Source organism: Corvus kubaryi, unplaced genomic scaffold, assembly GCF_017639235.1.
Source record: "Corvus kubaryi isolate FWS band 111438036 unplaced genomic scaffold, C.kubaryi_AGA036_p1.0 37398, whole genome shotgun sequence".
NCBI lineage: Eukaryota > Metazoa > Chordata > Aves > Passeriformes > Corvidae > Corvus > Corvus kubaryi.
Window position 1 is genome coordinate 50,692,301 of NW_024581137.1, and position 24,447 is coordinate 50,716,747.

Consider the following 24,447-nt stretch of genomic DNA (forward strand, 5'->3'; position numbering starts at 1 on the left):
ATGAAACTAATATTACAGACTGGGGAGGATTTGGTGCTGGGATGTGTGTGCTTATGTGAAGGTGTATATACAGCTGCACACTCTCGCACAGGCCAGATCTATGGGGGAAAAAGGACTTCTTAAAACCCACATGTACTGAGATCAAGAAAATTACTTAGCTCTCTTTTGAACAAAACAATTCAATCAAGATTTTATTTTTTGGAAGATAACTTTTTTGGGATGTTAAAAGGAGAGAAGGTTCAAAAAATGCATAAGAAATAAAATAACAAGGAGAAGAAGGACAGGTTTCTTGCTAATGGGAACGGTGATTAAATAACAGATGACCCTGAGAAAACAAGCTTGATTTGTGAATTTTAAAGATTACAAACATCCCAAAAAAGGTTTAAATGTGGCCAGTATTAACAATAATATGTTAAGAAAACTGTCTTAAATGGGTAAAGAATATAATAAAATATTCAACTTCATTGAAAATATTCAGGTTGAGAGGGCTGAGTATTTCGGTGAAGCAGGGAATTTGGCAAGGCAATTTTTGAACAATGAGAGAACGATTGTATTAATATGTGAACATAAAGAAACACAGTGAAAAATTACTATAATGGGAGGCACATCAAAATTAATTTCAAATCATAAATATGAGATAGATTAAACTGCAGTGACTGACTGGGACCAATTGTAGCACGTTACCATTAATCTTTATCATCCAAATGATAACGCTTTTGTTTTTGATGATACTACACTTGGGGGAATTCTGCTCCCTTTGGATGACAGTTGTCAGAAAGCATAGGGGCTTGGAAAGTGATCTTGAAATCTGGAGGATGAAATGAATTAAAGATGGATGCAAAAGAGTATGAGTCATTGAAGCACGGCATGTAATGTAAAGTCACTAGGGGATAATTGTATTTGGAAGGTAAACATCATTCCTGGTTGCATTGACAGGAACTGGCATGAAGGCAGTAAAGTTACCATTTTGGTTCTTGGTGGGATTAGGGAAAACTAAACTGAAGTGCTGCATTCAAGTTTTTGGTTCACTTGAGAAAAAACAGAGGACAGCAAAACAAACAACTTAGAAACTACTGTGTGAAGGAAAATTTTAATTCAGAGAAAATAATGTGGAGAAACAGAGACTTTATTCCGTAGCAGAAGGTACCGGGGGATTACAGCAATGCAGCAATGTCAGAAAACACCTGCAGGGCCCAGCCCAGGTGGTGGGTAGATGTTGTCTGGTGTCACCTGCACTGAGCTGATGCTGCTGCAGCATTGCTGTGCATTGACCAAACTACAGAAGTATCCAGGTCACTTCAGTTATGAATTTGGGTGACCAAATGAAAGCATTCAGCGTCCAAGGAGTTTGGTGATGGACTGCTGGTTTAACCCTGCTTGTCCATTTTGGCTGGAAAACACTCTTCTTTCTTCTTCCTTCACTTCAGGTATATACAGGGCTGAGAACTTTTAGCAACTCTGTTTGTCCTTCCAGTTTTCATGTGGAGGCCACTCCATTTTCCTTTTGACACTTAACTATCTAGCCACAGCTAATACTTATCTTTTCTTCTAAAAAATAAGTTAACTAATTACAGTGGGGTTTTTATCTCCTGCAATCCAACAAAACCAAGGATGCTGTCCATTAGTATACTGGGTAAGGTACTTCTGCTTGTAGAGTTCTGTTGGCTCCAACAGATGCTCTGTGTATCCCAGCTACATGAAACTTGCACTTTACATGAAACTTTTAATAGTTAAAGTGTAATTTTCTTACGATAGTGGCTATCAGTAAATCCCATTCAAGATAAATCAGATCATCATTGCATGTTTATGCTTTTGTGAGGTGAGATGGATAAGATAGAACCATAGTCTTCTGCAGATGCCAGGGAAAAGATGATTGTTGGTGCTTTAGGGTAGTTTTGCTTTTAGTATCAAAACCCAGGGGAGGGAATTCCATTTTGGAATTTTTTTTTTGAGTTCTGGATGTTTTTGGAACATCCCAGAAGCCAAGTGTGATTCCTGGTAAAAATACTCCAGGCCTTTATGCAATGTCTGTTCTACCTCACTGCTCTGTTTAAAATTATCCAAAATGGATGGAATTGTTCTGCCTGTTTTGTGTGAGCCTTAAAGCTGCTGGTCAAGACTGAGGAATTGTGATCTGTTGTAATACGAACATACCTTGTCTCTGATTGCTTTTCTTGGAAAGTAAGTGGCAGATGGCACTTCTGGACTAAGCTGATAGTTAAAATTAAATGTGCTGTTCTTTTCAGGTGCTGATGTAGATAAATGATTCTACTTGTAATAATTGCTATGCATGTTTTAAAGAATTACATCACATAATTGGGTCATTAGAATCTGGGAAAATTCATAATTAATTGAAATCAGGATTACATGTAAGGTTTTCAGTTCTAGCATCTGTGAAGGAAGGGTATTTCCCATTGTTTTTTAATTTTACTAGATTTTCGTCATGTTTCTTACCTCTTTTCTGAGAAGATTTTGAGACTGTAATTACTTTGTAGAATTTTGGCATTTGAACAAATAATTTAGTGTAATTTAAAAAAAAAAGTAATATTTTGTCATTCATCACATCAAACTAATAGACCAGAGAGATAAAACAGTGTTCAAATGTTATTACTGTTCACTGGGAAAACCAGATTTTAGTGGTCTCAATTTAAAAGAACATTTCATATATTTGGCAAAACTTGTAGCATTTAAGAGAAGAATGATCTACTGTAAATGTGAAGACATTCAGTAAAGAGATTTGGCATGGATCTTTAATCTTTCATTTGGGAGTTGGGAAAGCAGTTGATTCTAGATACCCAGCTCGAATCAAAATTTGGATAAAAAGACTGTTCCAGTGGAAGCTTTTATGCAGGTCATCCTGTCATTGAATTACCTTCATCATAATGACTAAATAGGTCACTTGGGATATAGGTGTGTGCAGTGAGGATGTCTATTTGAAGGTGTTCATATATGAATTACGTGTTGGGCTTTTATTAAAGTTCTGAAAATGCATAATTAAAAGAGTTTCATTCCTGAAATTGAAATTTTTTTTTTTCATTTTTAATGGATGTCTTTGTTCAGATTAAATAGCAACAGTAATTTCAGTCATTGTCATGTATGGGTCTGACTCCTGAAGATTTTAGCCATCTGTTTGTTTATCACAGACTGTGCTATAAAAGTTGATTTTATGTATTGACTGTAATATGTAGGATTCTTTTTTTTTCCAACCCTGATATTTCAGATAGTTCATAGATTACTGTTGAGAGCTTTGTATAACTTTTCTTTCCATGTTCCTGAATGGTAGCATTGCTCCTTTAACTGTTCAGAATCAGAATGGGTTTGATTAACCATCTTCCAATTTCATATGGCTCTTTTCCCTGGCTGCTAATATACTTTCTAAATGGCACATGGCCCCTCTTAGAGACTCACTTGGATTCCCCAGGGCAGCAGTTTAAAACAACCAAGGGCTTGCCTGTTGTGCAGAGGAGAGAAACAGGGAAATGAGGCACTGGACATGGATGGATGCAGTGATGCACTGGAATTCAAACTGATTCTCTGGTAGTTTTTCATAAAATCCACTGTGTGAAATCAGAAAGGGCATTTTGGAACCTGAGTGAGTTGACTATGCCCTTCTAAAGAGCTTAAGTGCTGCTCTTTGCTTTTGTTCATTTCCATTTAATGGCACTTGAAGAATTCAGATGTCAGGACAATAATAATAATCCAGCCAATACTGGAGGTGTATAAGATATAAATGTATATGCATGTACATCCTTGTGTATCTGCCATGTGTGTATGGATGCACACACGTATTTTTGTGCACACATAGCAATTGGATTTTTCTAGACTTGGAATTGTGATACATTATGCCTCAGCCAGTGCTATTAACTGAGCTGTTGGAGTACCTGATATCACTTTAATCTCTTGCACCAGTATTAAAAACTGTTTTACATTTTTCTCTGTTCTTCTTGTCTTCCTTTGTAGAGTCTGTGCATAAAGTTATGTTTCTTGTTTAGATAATCTTTTAGTTCTTTGTCACTGATGTGCTCGGATTCTATAGTAGTTATGAAACAAAGTTGTCAACAGTGTTTCTTAATGTCTGAATTAGCCTCATTCTTTATCATTCTCCCAAAAAAAGAAAAATTGTGCTATTTGCAGTTGAGTAGGTCATAGTGTTGATGTTTCCATGTGTGGTAACAGACTGCACAGAAAATTGCATGTGTGCTGCTGTGTGAAGGAGGCAAACATTTTTGAGGAGATAATTGCTATACCTTTTCTTGACCTTTAAAATATGCTTTCTCTTGATGTAACTTCAATGGAAATTTGTATTTATTTGAAGTTGACAAAGAGAGACATTTTGGAGTAATTTCCTCGTAAGAAAGCACAAATAGTGCAATTTACCACAGCGAGAAACTGGAAAAACTAGGTATTGCATAATCAGAAGTGTAGAGTTTTAAAAAGGTTTTATGAAGTATATTACCTTAATACTGATCTTTGAACTTGAAGTCATAGCATAAAGTTTAACATGAGCGACAGCAACATCCTGACCAATTATCCAAATTATCCAGACATCCCAAAATGTTCACAACACAACACACAGAGTCTGTGGATTAAGAGGTTAACTCCTGGAACATCAAAAGAAGTGCATGATAATAAAAACAAATAGTACAAAAATTTGAGGTAACTTCCTTGCTTAATTAATTAGGTAGACCAGGTGGAAGCGAAGAGGCCAGAGCTGGTGCTCAGAATGTCTATAAAGCTGAGCAACATGACAGCACAATGGAGGAGGAACAAAGATTTTTTTAATATACTTCTATCCTGTGTCACAGTTTGAAATTGTCCTGGTTTATGTCCCTTTTGGCAAACTTACATAAAAGTGACCCTGTACTGTATTTTATGACCAGATGACTTTTTTCCCAGTGGCTAATTTGTATCAGACCCCCATCTTAAAGAGACACAGAAATGAGTAGGAAGTCCAAGCCGGTTTGTCTCAATGAGCTTTCATTGCATGCTTTCATTATTTTTGCTCGTTTTTGCCACTGATCATCCATAAATTGTTGGAAATGAGTGATTAAGGAAGTGCTGCTTAGTGTTAGTGGCACATGCACATTCTTGGTATGTTTTTTGTGGGTGAGAGGAAATCGCGTACTGCACAAACAAAAAGGAAAACTCCTGCTGAGAACCTTTCAAGGAAATTTAACTTGCGTAATGTTTTGATCTTGGTGTTTATTACAGAAAATAAGAGTAATATTTCACCAGCTATTGTTATGTGTCAGCTAGTCCCTCCATCTGCTTGCCTTTCCTTGATGGCTCTTCCCAAATTCCCAGTTTATTTTAATAAAAACACCACTTAAAAATGTAGCAGTTTATTCATATGCTGAAGGCAGGTGAGCTGGGCCAGTGTTCAGAACATTTATTGTGTTGTGCTTGCTACTGTATAAAGATTTGGCTGTTGTGGCTGCAGAGCTCTGCCTGTGTTAGCTGCTGCAGCTTAACCCGTGCAAGTAAAATGTGGGGTGTAGTTCCTTTCCAGATAGTAAAATGCAGGGGTTTCTGCTCTTAAAGGCAGATTTCTTCTCTTCATCTCTTTTACTGAAGCATGGCTTTTAAAAATGTTTTGTAAGTAAAATTACTTATTTTGGGAGAGGGTGAAAAGTTGAAGCTTTGCAAAAATACTATCATTAATATTTTTTGAAACTGCTTTTTTTTGCTATACTCTGTTGTTAGCTTGCTGAACAAGCACAGTGTGTATGTCTCCCATGTCCTCAGATCCACTTTATATTTATCAATAGCAATGACTTTTCCTAGTCATGTCGCTGTGAAATAGGACTGAACTAAACTTAAGTTCCTGATGTATTGTGTTGCCATGCATTGTATTTGCAAACTCCAAGTAAAAGAAACATGGTAATAAATACAGTGAAAAGTGAACCTGCTGCTTTTTTATTTCTTGGTGGGTATGGAAATTCTAATTTCTGTATTTTTCCATGTAGAAAATCTGTACTCCCAGTTTTGCTGTTTGTACCAGTAGAACTCTGATAGGTGTAAATTACTATAAAAGACATTTCAGTGTGTGATGACAATGTAGGAAGTATGTTCAAAGTTAGTTTTGAAGTATTTACTTTTAGCAACTTTTTTGCTTATCTCAAGCAGATTTTCATGGAGAGAAATTTGTTCCTATACTGCAAAATAACTGGCACATAAGTGGCTTGGAAATTCTTTCCAATATGAAATAATCTCTAATTAAAATCAGTCAGTTTTTAAAATTTGCCATGATTTTTCTGTAAAAGGGATTTGGAGAGTTGAGCCTTGTTTGCAAACAGCATTTGCCTGTGTTTTATGCTTTTTGCTTGTACCTCTGACTGCAATACCCACAGGCCACTCTGTGTCATGGCTCACCAAATAGTCTTGAGGTGCCCTGTTAACAGTGGATGTTTATTTGGCATTTAAGCTCATATTTATTTGTCCATAAAATCATTCTGCATGATGTCTATGAAATGTTTACTAGTATGTAACTGAATTATTGTACATTATATTACAACCCATTTACTCATTCCATTAGTAATACCAGAAACAAAAGTTGTTTAATCAGTCACATCAAAGGCAGCTGTTTGGATTTGTATTTTTGATATAAGCTAACATGTTAAGTTCAGATATGAAGTCTAGTTTTTAAACTGGAGGCCTTTAAAATGACACCACCTAAAATTTATTAGAGTTTGTTGTTGTTTGGAAGCAGATCCTGATTATTCTGGGATTTTGATTTGGCAAGTAACTTGATCATGATTTTTCCTTCTCCCTATTAGAAGCATACCTAGCTGGCAGTTGTACAAACCCGTAACTTAATTTGTAGGATGTAAGGTGCAGAGCTAAGGACTGTATTTAACTGTAAATCTTGCATTAAGGATGATGCCTATCTGGAACCTTTGTGGGCTTCCTGCTTCCACTGAAGTCTCAGAAACAGCTTGTACACAGCTAAATGTGGAGTGTATTTGCAATTAGTAATATAGAGGACAGCCCCATCTAATATTAAGTATGAGAAGAGCTTATAAATTGGATGGAAAGGGAAGATGAGAAAGTTTAGTATAACTTGTTAGCATGTCACATTGACAAGGGTTACAACTCTGAAAACATGTTAAATTACAGCTTTACCAAGTCCTTCATTTGCACTTCTGCAGAGGAAAGAAAAATGTTCTTATCTTACAGGTATATGTATTAGCAAATTAATGCATGAAGAGTTTGGTGGTTGTTTGGGCTACTTTTGTGAATCTGTGACTGGAATCTGTAACTCTGCTGTAGATTAGTGTGAAATGAAAATACCTTTGTAAAAGTGATGTCTGTTTGCAGCGATGTCTGTTTGCTGTCCTTTCACAATGATGTAAGAGCCTGACAATTACTACAGGTAAGTCAAAAGAAGTTGGGAATCCTGGTTGTATTACTATTCTTTTGTATTTCAAAATCTTGACTTCAGCACATATAACATTTTTTTTTTTTTGGCCTAAATGTCTGTATTTGGACATTTAGGATCAAAGGCTGTGCAGGGCAGGTAAGTAACATGTATTTGACAGCTTAAGGTCACATCATGTTTCACTGAGAGCGAGATAAAAAAATTCAAGAATCAGTGGCCAGGAGAGAGAAACTTGTCGTATGAGGAATAATGGCTTAATGTGAATTTGGTTTTGTAGCTATATAAAATATTTTATCAGGTTTTTATAAGACTTCTTGCTTAAGTCAGTTGGGGTCATTATATGCAAAAATCTGCCTTTTTTATATTAGCATAAGGAGATCAGTGGTTTGTTGAATATAAGTAACAGTTCTGTATCTGGGGACAGCTGAGGGGGAAATAAGGGAATGTTGGTTGTTGCACACATTGGATCAAGATGTGATGAGATGTGATCTGTGCTCCGTTTCATTGAAGTAGTTAAATGTCAGTTGGTTGCTTCCATAAATTAGATGGTACTTCGTTTAAAGAGGCCTCAGTGTAAGGTACAAAAAAATAGGCTACCAGGAGATAAGCTGGTGGTGGAGTTTATTTGGTACAGCTTTTCTGCACTGGCTGCCTCACTGCCACTTTGTTATCTGAGCAGGGGTTCAGCCTTTCTGCAGCAGTGTGTGGAGCTGAGGTTATAATTACTTTTTTTGATCAACTTTATAATGCAGATAGAAAATAAAAATGTGTCAGCTTAGTTTGTGTTCTTGCAGCATTTTAATGTGTTTGAGCTATGGAAATTTGTAGAGTAACAAGATGAACCAAGTGTTGTTAGTAATATTGGGGTAAAAATACTGCACAAAGAAAATGGTGTTATTTTGAAATGTGGTTTTTCTGACTGTGACTTCTCTAGCACACTGTGAGAATCTGCATTAGGTGACGCATTATGAGTAGGTAGAGGCATCTGTAAAACTACTCAGTTTTGGAAGCTAGCACTGGAGCATTAGTTATTCCACCTCACCCCAGCCAGGAATGGGCTGCATTGCTGAACTTTTGTGCTTTCCCCACGCCTACGTCGCCCTGAACTTGCACATTTGTGCTGTATGTAGCATGCTTATGCTTTGTAGAATTTCCACAGTTTCTGCTAAGAGCCTTAACACGTAGCTGGAAGCCTGCAAATGGAATAAGATGAGAATATTTTCCTTTGCTGCTCTCTTAGTGCATAAATGGAGTTGGTTTTTTTATTTGGTTTTAGGATAACTTACGGAGTTCTGCATGAGCAAAAATAAACATGTTAAATACTTCTACTACTTGTAAAGTGTGCAGTTGGTACATCTACCAATGCTAAGCTTGAATCTCTTAGTTTATCACTGATGTAGACTGAAGCACTGGCTTCTAAAATATTTTTTCTTCCTAAGACACTTATTTTTAGGCAGAAATAAGTAGCTTTTAAATTTTGTCTGGATGGAACGTTCCTAATGCCCTCTATAGATCCTTCTGTTTGTGGTAGATGATAACTGTGTATCTAAAAACCCTGAGATGTAATTTTTTAAAATTTTCTTTTTTATGGTCCGTTTATAATAAAATTCATGTAACAATTTAATTTAAAACGGAAATGTTTCATGGAAAAATTTGACGTGCTTTGGGAAGGAAGTATTCACACATGCAAAATCTCTGAAATGACTGTGATTCAGACCCCGTTTTTAGTCAATGGAAACAGGCAGATGCCTCTAAGAATTTGGCATGTCTGAGTTAGAGGCTTCAAGAGGCAATGTGAGCATCTTCCATCTCAGTGTGTTTGGATTTATTTCATTAGATGGTCAGAAACATTAAATCGATTTGTTTTATAAAAATGGCTGGTTTATGCACGAGGACTATCTTACTAAGATTTAAATATTTAAATATTTTCACATCAGTGTCTTCATTTGCGTCTCCATTGACATCAAGTAGTGACCATTCAGAACAAGCAAAACTTTGTCTCTATTTTAAATCTGTTTATGCGCTTTCGTTACTTTATATTAAAATTGAAAAATACTTACAGATTTACTATAATTGTAATTTTAATTCACAGAGAAGAAAATTTCCATAGAATTTTATATTGGTAGCAGAAAGGTTTAATATAATTGTCTTAATCATAGAAAGGCAATAAACATTTTTCTAAGGGGTTTTCATTTATTAAATGAAGCTTTACTAGCAGACATCACTTCTCATTCCTTCTTGGAAAGCAGTGGAATTTTGATACTTATAACCATGTGATATTTAAATCTGTATTCTACATTACTTATTTAGTATTAGTAGAATTACTTCATGTTAAGGATTGCTCTATATTAAGAATCACTTTTTCTGAACTGACATCTCGAGGAAGGAGCTTGCACATCTGTAGTGAGAATTTGTGAGGCAGACAACAACTTTATTTACAAAGGCAGGGAGGAGGGAGAACCACAGACTTTCTTCCATCCCTGCCTATTTTTTTTGGTAGGTTTCTCAAGAGTTTCCCACCTTACTAATAGGAACTTCCATCATTCTGGTGCTTTGACCAGTTCCTAGAAGTGTGCTTTCTTCTTGGGCTTATTGACCCACTATCAGGACGTTAGTAGTAGACATGACTTCAGGGGATTTATTTTTGTTTTCTTTACTTACTTTAGACTTTTAAAAGTGACCTGTGTGCTTGTACATGTCATTTGCTTTTGGTAACAGTCTTCTTGTGCCAGAAACACAATCACAGATTCCAAGTCTTTCTTTATACTTTGCGTTACTTGTCTTAATGCTCTGCCAAGCTATAAGGAAGTCGGAAAACATCTATTTATCTTCCTATCAGGCCAGTCTAGCAGGAAAGATTCTTTCTGATCCAAAAGTAAATTATTAGAGGGAGACTCATAGTGTCAGAAATCCCACAGCTCCCATGTTGTTGTTGCAGGTGGCTTTAGAAAGTCTGGGAAACTTGGTAGGTGGAGGGAGTGGAGCATCTGAGAGCTAATTAGTGAAGGCTGGGCTAGTGAATGGAACAACAGAGCAAACTTGTGGGGGAAAGGGGTAACACTGGGACAGTTACCATTTTACTGTGATTGTCCTTTCATTTCTCATTTCCCTCCTCCCCAGAAGGTTTGGGTTGTATGTCCATAGATCTGCATAGGGCAAGCTGCAGCAGGGTAGTCGTGTCCATCCTGACAGCTGTAGGATGTATTATTTTATTCCAGTTAGTGCGTGCTTGCATTTTGTCTGCCATTCTGTGTAGCTTTTCCTCATTTTAAGAAATTGGTATGTATTCTGTTACAAAATTTGGAAGGAATAATATTTCTAATATACTATTTCTATGTTAAATCTACAAGAATGATACCTAATGTGGAAGAGCCAGGGATATGCGCTTTGCTTGAGTAATTTGAATCCATGTATTTGAAACAGTGCCTTAACTGCTAGGCAATAAATGAATCTCACATTATGATTCTCACTGGACTCCATCTTGCATTGGATAATTGAATAATCCTAGGGAAAAAAGTGAGAAAGGACTGGTTTTTATCCCAGTCGTGAGGACTCAAGTCTGCAAGGAGTCCATGTTGGTTCTTAGGTTATTTTGCTGAGTTATTTGCGTGCAGCGGTGTCAACAGGAACGTTTGGGTATGGATCCCAAACTATGCTATAGCATTTTGGTTTGGATACTCCTCTGGGACACTGAGGAGGGAAGCATAAGTTTTCTTTGGTAGAGGAATCACTCCAGTGAGTGTACTGCATCCTGAATAGATGGCCTCCTCACCAGGCATCTTTTTCTTGAGCTCTAGTTGAGGGATTTTGGTCCTTCACTTCCAGCTCGGCAGGCATAACTCTAATGCTTATTGTTGCATGTCTTTAGCCAGTACCCAAAGAAATAATTTTCTTTTTTTTTTCAACAGAACTTTCATTTTGTTTTTCTCTGTCTCTGCTTCTCTTTGAATTTTCTGAATTTTGTGACTTATCCTGTGTAGCTGTTAAGTTTGATACAGGTCAGTATTTTGGCTGCCTACTCTTCCTCCATTGACAGCATAGTAAGAACTGTGAAACCATTTGAGAAAATATGTTAACAGAAAAATCAGCTGAAAGTTGCTGGGAATGTTTTATGACTGAATTTTTCATGTTTGTATTGTGTGGAAAATAAAGAAAAACTTTAAAATATACTTGTGTTGTGATTTAAAAGTGCTCATTTTAATCTTAAAATCCCCAGAGGCTGGGGAGATTCTGTGAGGAAAGAGGTGGTGTGGGAGAAGACACAGTCAGTGCTGGTTACAGTCTGAAGTATTTGGTTCTTGTATGGGCAAGGAAATTGTTGTTTGTTTTTGTTTTTTTTTTTTTAACTCGAATCTGAGGCCTGAATATATTACTTCTTGATTAAAATGTTCTTAGCTTGCTCCATGAGGGTTCTGAGTCATTAGCAGCTGCATTTTAAAAATGAACTGAGTTTTCCTAAAACTACAGCATCTGTTTTTGACTTAGTAATTTGTGTAGTCTCATAAGGTAATGACCCCTTGACTAAGTATCAGTGTGCTAAATGTAGTATGTGTTTAATGTTGCCTGATGCAGAATGCTTCTCCTTTGCTTATTACAAGACTTGTTTGTGGACTGCCTTGAATAGGTCACAGCAAAGATTGCTCCAAGTCTGGTGTCAAGCCATAGAAATGGGTGAAATGCTTGACGCTCATCTCTTCACTAATGCTTGCAAATTGAAAAAGATGCTAAAAATGTAATTGGGGTTAATATATAACATCCCCAACCTCATACCCAGTGTAATTCTCCCTTTTTTAGTGGCTCCACTTTTCCTGCAGATGTTATCATGTGTGTTTGTTGCCATCAGCCCCTCACTGAACAAATCTTGAGGTTACTAAGACTCCTTTCTGCCATGTGAAAACAATGGGCGTCATGTGTACTTTAAATGTGCCATGATTGCAGAAATGTTTCCCAGGCTTTCCCCATGGGTCAGGGCATGGTGTAAAAAGTGATGTTTACCTACCTTGCAAGAGGTCAAGATGTCCAAGCAGAACTGTGTTCAAATATTCAGCACCATAGAAACTTAGTTAGCGCTCTCTGGTTTTGTGTGTAACACGTAATTTTTATTTCATTGATGATAGGCTGTTTTATTTTTTTTTTCTGCAAAATTGCAACCAAATTAAAATGAGGAGTTAACAAAAGCCATTCCATGTCTCACATTGGCAATGTAGCTCTAAAAATGTCCATCTTATAGGAGCTAATAATACGTTCATCAAAATCTCTATAGCCAGGTAATGTTCCAACAAAGAAATACTTTTTCTTAAGGTAAGGATGGGGCTGTAGTTCTTCGACTTTACCAGGAATTTTGCCTCTTGCAAAAGGAGAAGATAACATATTGAAAGGTTTTCTAATCATTCATCAGCATTAAAACAAAAGAACTCTTGGTACGTATCTGTTAAAATCCATCTAGCATTAGACAGCATTAAAAACTATGCTTAAATTTCTGAAGAATAATATTTGTGTTTCTAATCATAATTGGCAGAGCATAAATTGACAAAAAATGGCCCGATTGCTTTCATTTATGTAGTCATTCTTTCCCAAAAAATAACAACTTGTGCGTTTCTGGCACAGGGTTGTGCCACTGCTCGGAAGATAACATTATCTTCCACAGAGGCTTTCCTGGAAGATGGTGCATGTCTTGCCTTAGCATTGCTAGAATGGCAGTTGTCAGAGATTTCCTTTTAAACTTTCCAGAGTTTACATGTGGCTCTTAATGGAGAGAGGAGCAGACAGGCAGGTTTCTTGCCTATGCACTGCCCTCGTGAGTGAGGAGAGATCCCTGTGCCAGCTGCCTGTTATATGAGAGGCCTGAAACTTGGTGGACAACCAGTGTGCAGAGCAAGATCTTCACTTGTTACTGGTGCCAGATCAATGGCAAAGCATTTTGTATTGTTATGTTTGTATAATTCAAAGTAGTTACAGAATTTTAAACAGGAAAAAACCCCCAATATTTTTGTCTCCATTATCAAGAAATTTTCCTTACTGAAAAGCTGTAAGAACCTATCACCACACATATTATCTTCTAAAGTAAAACTAGTCTCTAGGTGTTATGTGTGAATGCACATATCAGGAAAGTCTTAATGTGTTGTAAGTGGTGTAATAGTCCCTCAACACAAAATGTACTGCAGGGAAGAGGTGGTTTCCTTGGTAATTATGCTTTCTGAGTTGCTTGTATGATGTCTGTTATCCCTTCAGCACTGTTGCCATTTGTACTTCATTGGGTTTTTCAGATGAAGAATTACCTTTTTCGGCCATGTGCTGTTTTTTAGTATCTTTTGGCTGTTTGTCATCCAAGATCTGTATTAATCATAATAGAAAAGAAACATGGTAAGATTTTGATGATGCCTTCCAGAGCAGCAATTAAAAATTTGTCAGAACACTTCTAAAATAATTAAAACCTTTCCTGCTAAAATTAGGCTTTTCTTGAAACATGAACCCTTAGGCCTGGTGCTCCTGGCAGCATAAGTAGCTCAGGATTAAACTATAAAAACTTCTGAATGTCTTGACAATTGAATTTTAAAGAATTAGAAGTCTGAGAATCAGATATCTCTGAGGCTGTACAAACCACACGATTCTTAGAATGTGTTTGTAGGACAGCTTTTATTTGTAGGCAGGCCTTGAGAGCTTCAAATGCTCTTTTTTTTCCACTCTCCCCATTAGTGCACAGAGAAGATGACAGATATTACTGGGCTTCTGGCAAGTCACAGTCTGCTGGGATTGATGTGTTAAATATCTTTCCTTTAATAAAATACTTCACTTGGTTAAGTGCTCATGTTAAAGAACTAGGTGGATTTTGAAAATGTGCTGTGAGTAAAAGTGTAGGTGAGCTGTGGACTTGTAATCTGTGAAACTTTGAAGTTAAAAAAAAAAAAGATGGTGGGGGGGGCTTGAGGGTATAATCTGTCAGTCCTTTTCCCCAATTTTCTTGATAAACAGTTAAATTACAGTTTCTATTGGATTATAATAATCTGCTTCCAAAAGTTTTTGTATATCATATTTTTTTTTCATCTTCCACAAGAGACTCCTTTAATGTGTCAGTCAGCCTGAAAGATGTCAGACTTCTGCTTAGGGACAGTAGGGAACCACGCAGGAAATTCACTTTCAGGGGTGGCTTTTGCTTTATGGATAATCTGAAACTCAACTGGAGGAATTTGTAAGGTGCTGGTGTGTTTTGTTTTGTTCTCCTGTTCAGCAGTTACCAAAGATGTTGTTATATGCTTGTAGGGCAATGATAGTTGATGCTTTGTTGTAGATACCTTCATGGAAAAGTACTTTAAAGTGGAGTTACTGAAACCAAAGCCACTGTTGAGAAAGAGAAGTGCCACCTTCCTTCAAACTGGAGGGTGTTCGTGTTTCCTAAACAATGATCCCGAGTGCATTTCTCTCATTTATTAACAGGCAGAGAAGTTTATGTATGAATTGAAGATCAAAGATCAGACTCTTTTCAACACTTCTGCCTTCCTTTTTAGCTTGCATTAGTTCTATCCTGTTGCTCTTTGTGTTCCACTTCCAGTTCATCTCCTCCTTTTTAGTGTTTACAACCCTCCTTCTCTGCATGTCCCTGGAGAGTAGGAACAACCCAAGTGTGTACAAAAGTGAGGGTGCTTTATGAGCCCCTTCTCTTTAATAAAAAAATCTGTTCATGTCATTCTTGTGTTTTTTGGTTGTTTTTGTTTGTTTGTTTGTTTGTTTTTCTGATATCTTCAGGGAGTGTCTGGAGAGGTAACCATGCTTTATATTGCTTCATCTGTTTCCATTGAAGAAAATATGTCCTGGTTACGGATTCAAATTTTCTAATTTTTGATTGGCAAATAGTCTTTCTGATTGCAGGCTTTGTTCTAGACAAGTTTTTTTTTATTTTATTTTAGAGGAATATATTTTTCCAGGTCCTCCTACTTCCCTTATTTTTTTCCCACCCCTTTCTCATCACGCACAGAAATGTAACTTGAAGTCATATCAATATTCTTAGTGTATAGCAGTGAGTGTATGAAAGCCCACCACCTTAACATGTATTTCAATTGGCCACTTAATTTTATAATGTCAAACTTAATCACATTTTGTGAAAATTAAGCCAGTGTATTTTTATATCTTTAATTATTTCTAAAGGCTATGGTTGTATTCATCTCTTAAATTTACAGCACAGGAATGTTATTTAAGGCAGTGTAGTAGCTAATGCTGGTCTGAAATCTGTGTTTGGTATTTTAATTGATAGTGGTGTTGAGGTTGTTCTCCTTATGCCCACCTTTAATAAACAATATAGATATTTTTAGTCTGTATCAATCTGCATCTTGTGTTTGAATTCTTCTTTAAGTACTAGAACACAGGATAGCTACAAATCAGTCTTCTTCCTCACTGGAGGCATCCTGGTTCTTTGCTGTGCAATCCGTGCTTGGTTTGGAGGATGTGTTAAGGGTGAGATAGTGTTTGTGTAACCAAATGCAGTTATGAAAGCTGAGATACAGAACCACCTTCTGAAAAACCCAATGCAGTCTTGTTGGTTGTATAGTGCTGAATAAACTTGGTCCTTGTTTAGAATGCTGATTGGAAATAGTCTTGCGTACCTACACTTTGTGTTTTCTCATACTGCGCTAATGTTCTGTGCTCAAGGCAGATCCAGTGTAGATTGAGGGTGTAGACTGAGCATGAGAAATAAATGTACTCTACAAGCTGATTTCACATCTCCAGTTTTAGATGGGATTGTTGATGGTTTTGGAGATGTCAGGCTCTAATGCTTCTTTTCACATACAGAGGAAAAAATGTGAGGAGTAAATGGATTCAAAAAGTGCAACAAGTGTTATGTGAAGTAGAAGTGGCAATGTCTTCTGTGCCGGGACGTTTGGTTCATCTAAGAAGTTTGAAGTAATGTAATGGGACTGTGGGAGAGAAGTGAAATGACTCAAAGAAGAAATGTTAAGTCAAAACGAAAATGTCAGGGAAGAGGTTTTTGCTCAGGAAAAAAAGAAAAGAAATAAAGCACTGAACTTCAAGTTTTGTTTGGATAGTTTTGCTTTATTGAAATAAAGTGAAATATTTCTTACATGTACCTGTATCTTTCTGAAAGTTAGGAGTACAGATTCTTGCCCAGCTCTTAAATTACTGATGTTACTAATAATAGTATTCAAGCTTTTATTTTTCAATCTGAATAAGCAAAACTACCCTCAGCAAAAAAAGAAGTAATAAGGGTATCTAAGGTTCATTTCTTTCTACTTTTTTACTGTGAGGGTGCCTGAGTACTGGCAGAAGTTGTCCAGAGAGGTTTTGGAGTTTCCAAACTTTGAGATACTCAAAAGATGCTTGGACATGGTCTTGGCAGCCAGTTCTTGGTGTCCCTGCTTGAGCAGGGGCTGGACCAGGTGACCTCTGGAGGTCCTTGCCAACCTCAATCATTCCATGATTCTTCAGAGCTTTTTTCTGTGTGCACGGGGGAGGAAAATTCTGTACCTTTCATTCCTTTCAAATAGCAGCTATTTGGCAGGTACTCTAATGTGTGTAAGTATGAACTAATGTGCCTGGAACATAAATGTTTTTATAGGGCACAGTCTTATAGGTGCCTAATTGAGATTAAGTATTTACCTATGTACTTTAGGTGTCTTAATTTCTTTTTTATCCTGGACCATTACCAAGTATTCATTAGTGTCTATGACAGAATATTTCTATCTAGTCACTTCACCAAAGTTCTTAAAAATATTATTAATTCACTATTTTAAAATGATCATCAGAGTGTGAATCCTAGTATGTGTGCTGTGCAATATAAAAATTGTTCTGCCCTCAGCAGAATGGAGTGAGTTGTCAGTGCTAACCTTACTGTTGTGCAGAGGACTGGTAGAAGAGAGGAACTGGTGTGCTACAAGAGATCAGTGCTCATGGTTAGGATGCCTGAGGTCCTCGTTCATGGTTGGATGCACTGATTATGTAGAAAGCATAATTTTCAGGGTAAATGCCATATAAAGATTACCCTTAAGTAATCCTTTAGTTAAGCAGTGAGGGAAGAGGTTATAAAAATAGAAAAAACAATAAAGTAAAACACATGTTCTGCTTTTAACTATCAAGTAGTCTTTGCAGTGAAATATCCCCAAGCTGGGGTGAACCTGTGTGAGAAACAAGCTGGGTTCTCTTGTGGAGATGTGTACTGGCAAACAAAGAAAAATAAAAGTAAAATTGATATTTGAATATCAGTCTGATGGTTCCTTAATGGCCTGGATGCCTAAAGAAAGCATCCCAATCACTCTATTGCTCAAAATTAATTGAATTAGTGACAACACAGTCAAAAGTAAATCTGATTTTGTGTGTTATTTGGTATATTTATATTTGCGAATCTAGCACTCAGCTGTTGGAGCGTTGTTCCATTTTCAGACTCGAGCAGATGCCGTGGTCTGTGGCCTCGTGGAAGTGTGATCTGTGCGTGCTCGGTGGCCGGGGCAGCGTGGGAGCTGTGCCTGAGCGGAGCCGGGAGCAGCAGTTCCGCAGCCGAGCGCTGGAGGGCTCCGCAGACTGACGGCTGCGGGAGGGATTTTAAGGAATTGCTGCATTGTACCTGCGCAGGGCTTAATGCTTGCCGGGCCATTTGGCTATTTGCCATAATTGGCTTTCCATTCCCTTGATTGGAATCATAGATAAAAATTTGCTAATCCACTTTCTTTGCTGAAAGTATTAGAAAAGTAATCCATCTTTTAAAAATGCTCGAACAAAATCATGTGGTATAAAGAGTACTTTATGGAATAATGAGATTAATGAGAACTGTAAGGCATATGCAATTTAAAACGTTTTTCTATGGGTTTAAGGGGAAAAATGCAATCTGGGCACTATAAAGACATAAGTACTTCCTTTTTTTATGCACTACCTTTTAAATGTGTATTACATGTTATGCTTTTGTCTACATGGCAAAATGTGAGTATATATTTAGGAAGAAGGATCTGGTATTTGTTTGTAATTTAAAAAATGTTTGAAAATACCTGATTCAAACTTCTTGGCTGTGTTTTATCCTCCCTCTCCCCTCTTCTGCCCACAGGGCATCAGAGCACGGATTTTAGAAACCCTTGTAATGCTCATTCTTCTTGCACTGCTTATCCTTGGAATCGTATGGGTGGCTTCAGCACTCATAGACAATGATGCTGCCAGTATGGAGTCTTTATATGGTATGGAATGCAAAAGAACCTTCACACCAGTTTCATTGTAGATACAGAAATGCGTGTTTCCAGTTAAATGTATTTCTAGTAGATGCTATGTGAGTGTTGCACAGGTTGTGAAGAAGGTGTATTAATTCAGCCAGCACCATTTCTTATGTTAAATTCTGTGACATAAGTAGCCTGTTTGTAATAAGCTAAAGCTGTGCTTGCTGTTTTTTTTACAGACCTCTGGGAATTCTACCTCCCGTATTTATATTCCTGTATATCACTGATGGGATGCTTGTTGCTTTTGTGTAAGTATTTTCCTCATTATTCCAAAAGATGAAGGATTTTATGGTGGGGTTTTTTTTTGTCTATTGTATTTAAATTTTTTTTTTTTGTGGTTAAAGGAAACTTTTTGATTGTGAAAGTCGAGTGGGATTTTCTTGTTCTGGGTAAATTTAAATTTAGATGTGAATTTTTTAGGTTTGGGTTCTGAAGTTTAAATAAATGGTACTTTACTTCTTCAATTTTTGTCAAACTTTACACCTCACCCAAAACAATTCCAACTTCTAACTTGTTAAAGCAGGTAGTTGAAAAACAGTTGAATTTCTCCATTCTGCAAAGAAAAGCACAATTTTTAAATGAAATGTCTGCAGGAAGTCGGTAGTACGGTGAGACAATTATTTTGGAACATTATGTCCTATATTCAGTAAACTACCATTCTTCCTTTTGTAATTGAAAATGTTTCTGTATAGGCAGGAGTTGGAAGACAGTGCAGTCAGCTTTCATAATCACACAGCTGGTCTCTGGCCAGTCTGCAGGTCAGTTACACAATTGCATTTGAAACAAATGCAGTAAAAAACTAACCTTACATTGACTGGTCCTAACCAGAGTTCAGTCATGCATGTTTAGGGGAATAAGAAACATTATGGAAGACTCCAAATCCCACTTATAATCTCAGCCCCCTCCCTGAATAATTTCTAGAACACTGCTGAGAGGGACAGAATGTCTCCCTTTCTAGACTATTACGGTTTCGTCTCTTCTCCAAGCTTGGCAGGTTCAAAGCTTACATGGGGCTGTCACTGTGGAGAAAGAGTGGGGAGTGATAATTTGTAATACCCTTTAAACAGATCTGTCTATGAAAGAGACCTCGGTGAGTCTCCTTAGGTTCTCTGTATGTGCAGATTTGCAAATCTACTTTGGAGGAAGATGGGAGAATTAAACAATGTGCTTCTCAAAGTCTTATGCAGGCTGTTCTGAGTGGGATTGACAGAGGTGCTGAACACTTTAATGGGAAGTTGGTTTACAAAACTTCGAATCTGCCCTGTAGTTTGCTTCAGCAGAGCTGAAAACGCAGCCTCTGTTCTGGGGGCTGTTGTAAACCAGGTCACCAAAATTATTGCGAATAAATACCAGGTTTTGGAAATGTTTAACTTAAACAAGCAAATCACTGAGGTGAAGGCCCTCCTAGCTGTTAGATCTGTGTAGCTGAAAGGGCAGTATACAGCAGTGGGGCAGCTGCTGGGGTAGTGCTTCTTTAGATCTTCAGTTGGCTTAATTGCTGAAGCAGTGTTTGAGTAAAGCCTATTGCCATGGTGATTTGGAGCATCACTTCCTTTTTCTTTTCTCCTTTTCCTGCAGGATTCTTCTGCAGTAAAGGCAGACTTAAGTTAGATTTTTGAATACTCTTGTATTTTTTCTGTAATACATAGTAGCTACAGTGAAATGCTAGTTAATAAAAATAAATGCAATCCTCACAATAAAATCTTGTCTCCTTTTTTTGGCAACATGTTTTATTATAGTGGAAACTATAAATGTACATCCTCATCCATGTAGTTATAAATTCCTTCATCTCCTACACGTTTCAGTATTTGAAGGCTGTTTTCCCTAAACTGTTGTTTTCTGCTAATAATTTTCTATTATCATGGTTGAGCCTTTCTACCAAGAAGCATACTTGCATCATTCCTGAAAACCATTACAGGCTAGAATCAGAAAGGGCCTGTTATTTCATAGAAAATAACCTAAAGTCTAGTAGCTGAGCCTACTATCAATGGAAGTTGAAGGATAACTTTCAGAGCATAGCAGCTTCAGGATCTCTTGGCCTTGCAGCTGCACCTGTGCTAAAAGATGAAACATGCCTGATATGTTCTCCAGTGCTGTGGCCAGCCAGTGTCATTCCATCCAGGATATTGCAGTTGGCAGGTGTCTGTGCACTTTGTCTCATGATAATGGTCCCTGGGCTGCCTGAAGTCCAGAACTGCACTGAGAATCATTCAGCAGTGTTAACTGGCCCAGGGCGAATCATGCCAGGAATAGTTCTAACAATTTACTGGGGTAGGCAATCCAACCTTAAAGCCCAGGAATGTATTCTGGCACTGCTGAATTTACTAGTGAAGACATAGCCTCTGGGGCCACATGCTTTGAATAAATAATTAATTAGTTGAGCAAGTTTAAGATCTCTGATTATATGGTGTTCCTTGTTGACAAAAAAAAAAATCACAGTTAAGCTCTTGGGGGGGAGAGATGCTTGTCTTGTTCAAAATTTGTGTGATTGCAGTGTGCTTAAAAGTTCATATTGGAGCTTTAAGCTCTTGCAGTTCTTTTCAAAACCAAAAAATGGTTATATGTGGACTAGCACACTGAGCATCCAAATAAAAAACTGGTCTTTGACTTACTAATGACAGTTTTGCATGCTCTTCCTTCCCCTGCAGTGTGCACGCCAGTGGGGCTCTCACGGATGTTTACAGTAATGGGTCAGTTGCTGGTGAAGCCGACAGTAAGTTCTACACAATTCTGTCCTCCTGTGCTACCTGTGAGAAGGTAGAATGGTATTTGGGTACTTTCTTCTAGAATGCTTACACTTCTACAGAGCTCTCCAGTTCATCAGAGTTTCTATAACCATTATTTATGTGCTCGTTTCACATTTTTCATATCACACAAAAGCCTGTTTTTTTCTGAAGTTTTTCTTGTAATAATACATACTTCCTCTGATTTTTCAATTTATGTCAGTGCTACTAGTATTATTTATTGCCAGTATTTCCTGCTGTGTTTTACCAGTGCCTGAAAAGTGTGGGCATATTCTGAGTTCAGGAGAAAAGAATACAAGAGCAAACAAAGTCTGGATAGCAAGAAGGGTACCTGGGGATACACATAGATGGGTGAAGCGTGGTTAGTTGTCATCTTTAAGAGCTTATTATATACAGATGCTCTTTGGTTCATGTTCTGAATGCTGTGAGGGAAGGGAGAAGTTTGTACCATGTACAAGTGCTCTAGTGACTTGGGTGTCACATGTCCTAGTTTGTATTTACTGAAATTTGGATTCACTTAGGTCTTGCATTCCTTTTCATTAGTCATTTCAACCCTGGAAATACAAAGAAAATATGTACTACTTATCTTATCTGTCACCTTTAGTCTCAAAGCACCTGATAGCTGAGGTAGACAGACTTTATTCATTTGATTTTAGCTTCCGATAGCAACTTATATTTGCATGAAATACTGGCTTATATGAAAAGGTGCTTTTAATATAATTTTTCAAAATTTGTATTTATTTTTGCTTAAATTGAGTGTGAAGGTTGATAAGATTTGAATGTAGGACAGACATACTGTTCTGTCTCTTTAGATTGAAACTGAACATAAAAGCCTTAACTTGAAATAAAAACAGTAACTTTGCTTACAGTAAAGATACAGCTGTTTAACAGAATGGAATAATCTTCTGTGAAGTTCTTATTTGTGTCAGCGTTGTAAAGTTGTAGACTGTATTTAAAGTACAGCTTACGGAAGCAAAGTGAACCTGATTATATAAGTGCAGTCAAGAAAACAAGTGTCTCTGATACTCAGTTCATGTTTCTGTTTCCAAATACAGATCCTGGAAGACCTAGATGAGCAGATGTATATCATCACTTTAGAAGAAGAAGCAATTCAGAGGAAGCTTAATGGTATGTGTGTTATACTGTAATGACAGTGCTTCAGATTAAGTATTTAGAGTAGAGTGGTTCTGGTCAGGAGTATTGGTCTCACTGGTGTGCAGTCTTCTCTCTCAAAACAGAAAATTTCAACATCTTAGCCTGCAACAAATGCTAAAGGTGTACATTTCCTTGCTGGGTTTTCCAAGATTGGTTCTTTGTGTGTGGTTTGCTTTGATTTTCTTTTTAAATTGTTCATCAGCTCTCTCATGTGGGAATGTTCTGAGCCTGAGAGAGCAATTGAAAAGTTGTCCAGACCTACCACCCTTACTGCAAAATAGCTTGGATTGGTAAATGACTCTATTTCAGCCTTGTTTGAAGGACAATGAACAATTAGGAAAAGAGGCTTGACTTCCTGCAATATGAGCTTTGTTTTTAATTTGGAGGATTTTTTATGTTTCAGTTGATTGTTATTTAAAATCTCAGGTAGTAATTCATTAAAAATCAGAGCACTCCTTTATATTCTAGGAGTTACTTGGTGAATTTAATAATTTAAAAAATTCTATTAATAAGTAATGAAAATGAGTAATTACAAAAATGTTTTTAGACTTACGGTATTTAATCTTACAATTTTGCATTTCTTGATAAGGTGTTTCTGTTATGAAGTATTTTAAAAACAGTATGAAGCTTTGGCTTAGAATAGAAAGGAGTGTTGCAACATGGCAGGCATCAATTATGGAAAATGTATTGGTTCTGTAAACCTGGAAAGCATGTTGTACAAACCTTCTGTCTTGCTTTTAACTGCATGGATAAGCCATCCATCCACAATTTATACAACTACTGCAGTTTGGAAAATCAAGGAATGTTCATGTCATGACACATCCATTGTTGTGCTGTCTTACCTATTTTAATGTTTTTAATTTCCTGCTTTTTCTCTCCTACTTTCCAGTATTCTGTCATATATCTCAATCTTTTCTTCTCTGAGGTCTCATTAAGTCTCCGTTTGAAGTTGTTTGGTCAGGGGAAGTACCTTTGATAGCGGAGATCATGGTGGTCATCTCTATTCCAGTGTTTAAAATTTGTGGAGGAGTAGTGACTAATTTGTGGAGAAGTAGTGACTTCTTTGTGCTGAAATCAGCCATAATTTCAGTTGAAAAGTAACATTCACCTTTTCAGTGTTGAAGGCTCAGCTGTTTATAGTGACACCCCTATGGATGTGCATTCACACACAGGCACACAAAAAGGTGCATGCAGCTTTGAAGCTGTGATAGGGTAATTATAATCATTCTGTGTGTTTGATGTTAGCTGGGAACTGTAAAATATTTGTAACTGAATATTTTATGTTGTCATGGTGATTCTGCTTGTGTACAACACAGAGGAATGACCCGATAGTTATTCAGGAATCTATTGGAAGCAGTGCAGAGAGAGGTCTGCTACTCAGAAGGGGAATGTGGTTATTTAGGTGCTGCTCGGCTGCTCTTTTTCTTGCAGAAATCTCTCAACAGTTGCTTATGTTTCAGTTTAATATCACTTGTGGGGTGAACCTAGGCTGTTTGTAAGTCTACTAACTGGATATGGATTTAGGATGTGTGCAGGGGCCTCCTCTAACCACCAGCCAAGAGACTGGATATTCTTTCAGCTCATTGTTTGGTATGAAAAGTGGAACTGCAGCCCACCCATATTCCATGGACCACTCACCAGCCTGCTCTTGAGCAGTGAAAGACATGGGGCTTAAATGTCCTGAGACAGGAGAGGAACCGAATTCCCTCTGTTTCCAATGCTGAGGGAATGGCATTGACACCCCCATCTAAAGGAATGCTTGAGAACCCCTAGTTTGGTGTACAGAGAAAATGAATGGACTTAAGCTGACAAGTAAATGAAAATCTAAACTTGCAGGTAGCATGTAGTTGGGACAGGATGTTATATGTGCAAGAAGACACTCTGCAGGATTTTTGTGAGTAGTTACTTAAGTAAATTTAAGCATGGTTCTCAATATGACAAGCATGGAAAGCTTCATCTTCTC

At 37.3% G+C, this 24,447-nt stretch overlaps 1 protein-coding gene across 3 annotated transcripts in view; it reads left to right on the forward strand.

Annotated features, from left to right (window-relative positions):
- LMBR1 (limb development membrane protein 1) overlaps nt 1-24,447 on the forward strand; it is a 69,384-nt gene that overhangs the window by 23,847 nt on the left and 21,090 nt on the right. For 2 of the 3 annotated variants that reach the window (XM_042042825.1, XM_042042826.1), the window contains 4 exons: nt 18,423-18,549; nt 18,765-18,833; nt 21,234-21,298; nt 22,385-22,457. In XM_042042825.1, coding sequence (XP_041898759.1) covers nt 18,423-18,549; nt 18,765-18,833; nt 21,234-21,298; nt 22,385-22,457 — 334 coding nt within the window. Of the gene's footprint in view, nt 1-7,317; nt 7,373-18,422; nt 18,550-18,764; nt 18,834-21,233; nt 21,299-22,384; nt 22,458-24,447 lie in introns of those variants that run through there. The other variant, XM_042042827.1, reaches the window with a different exon arrangement.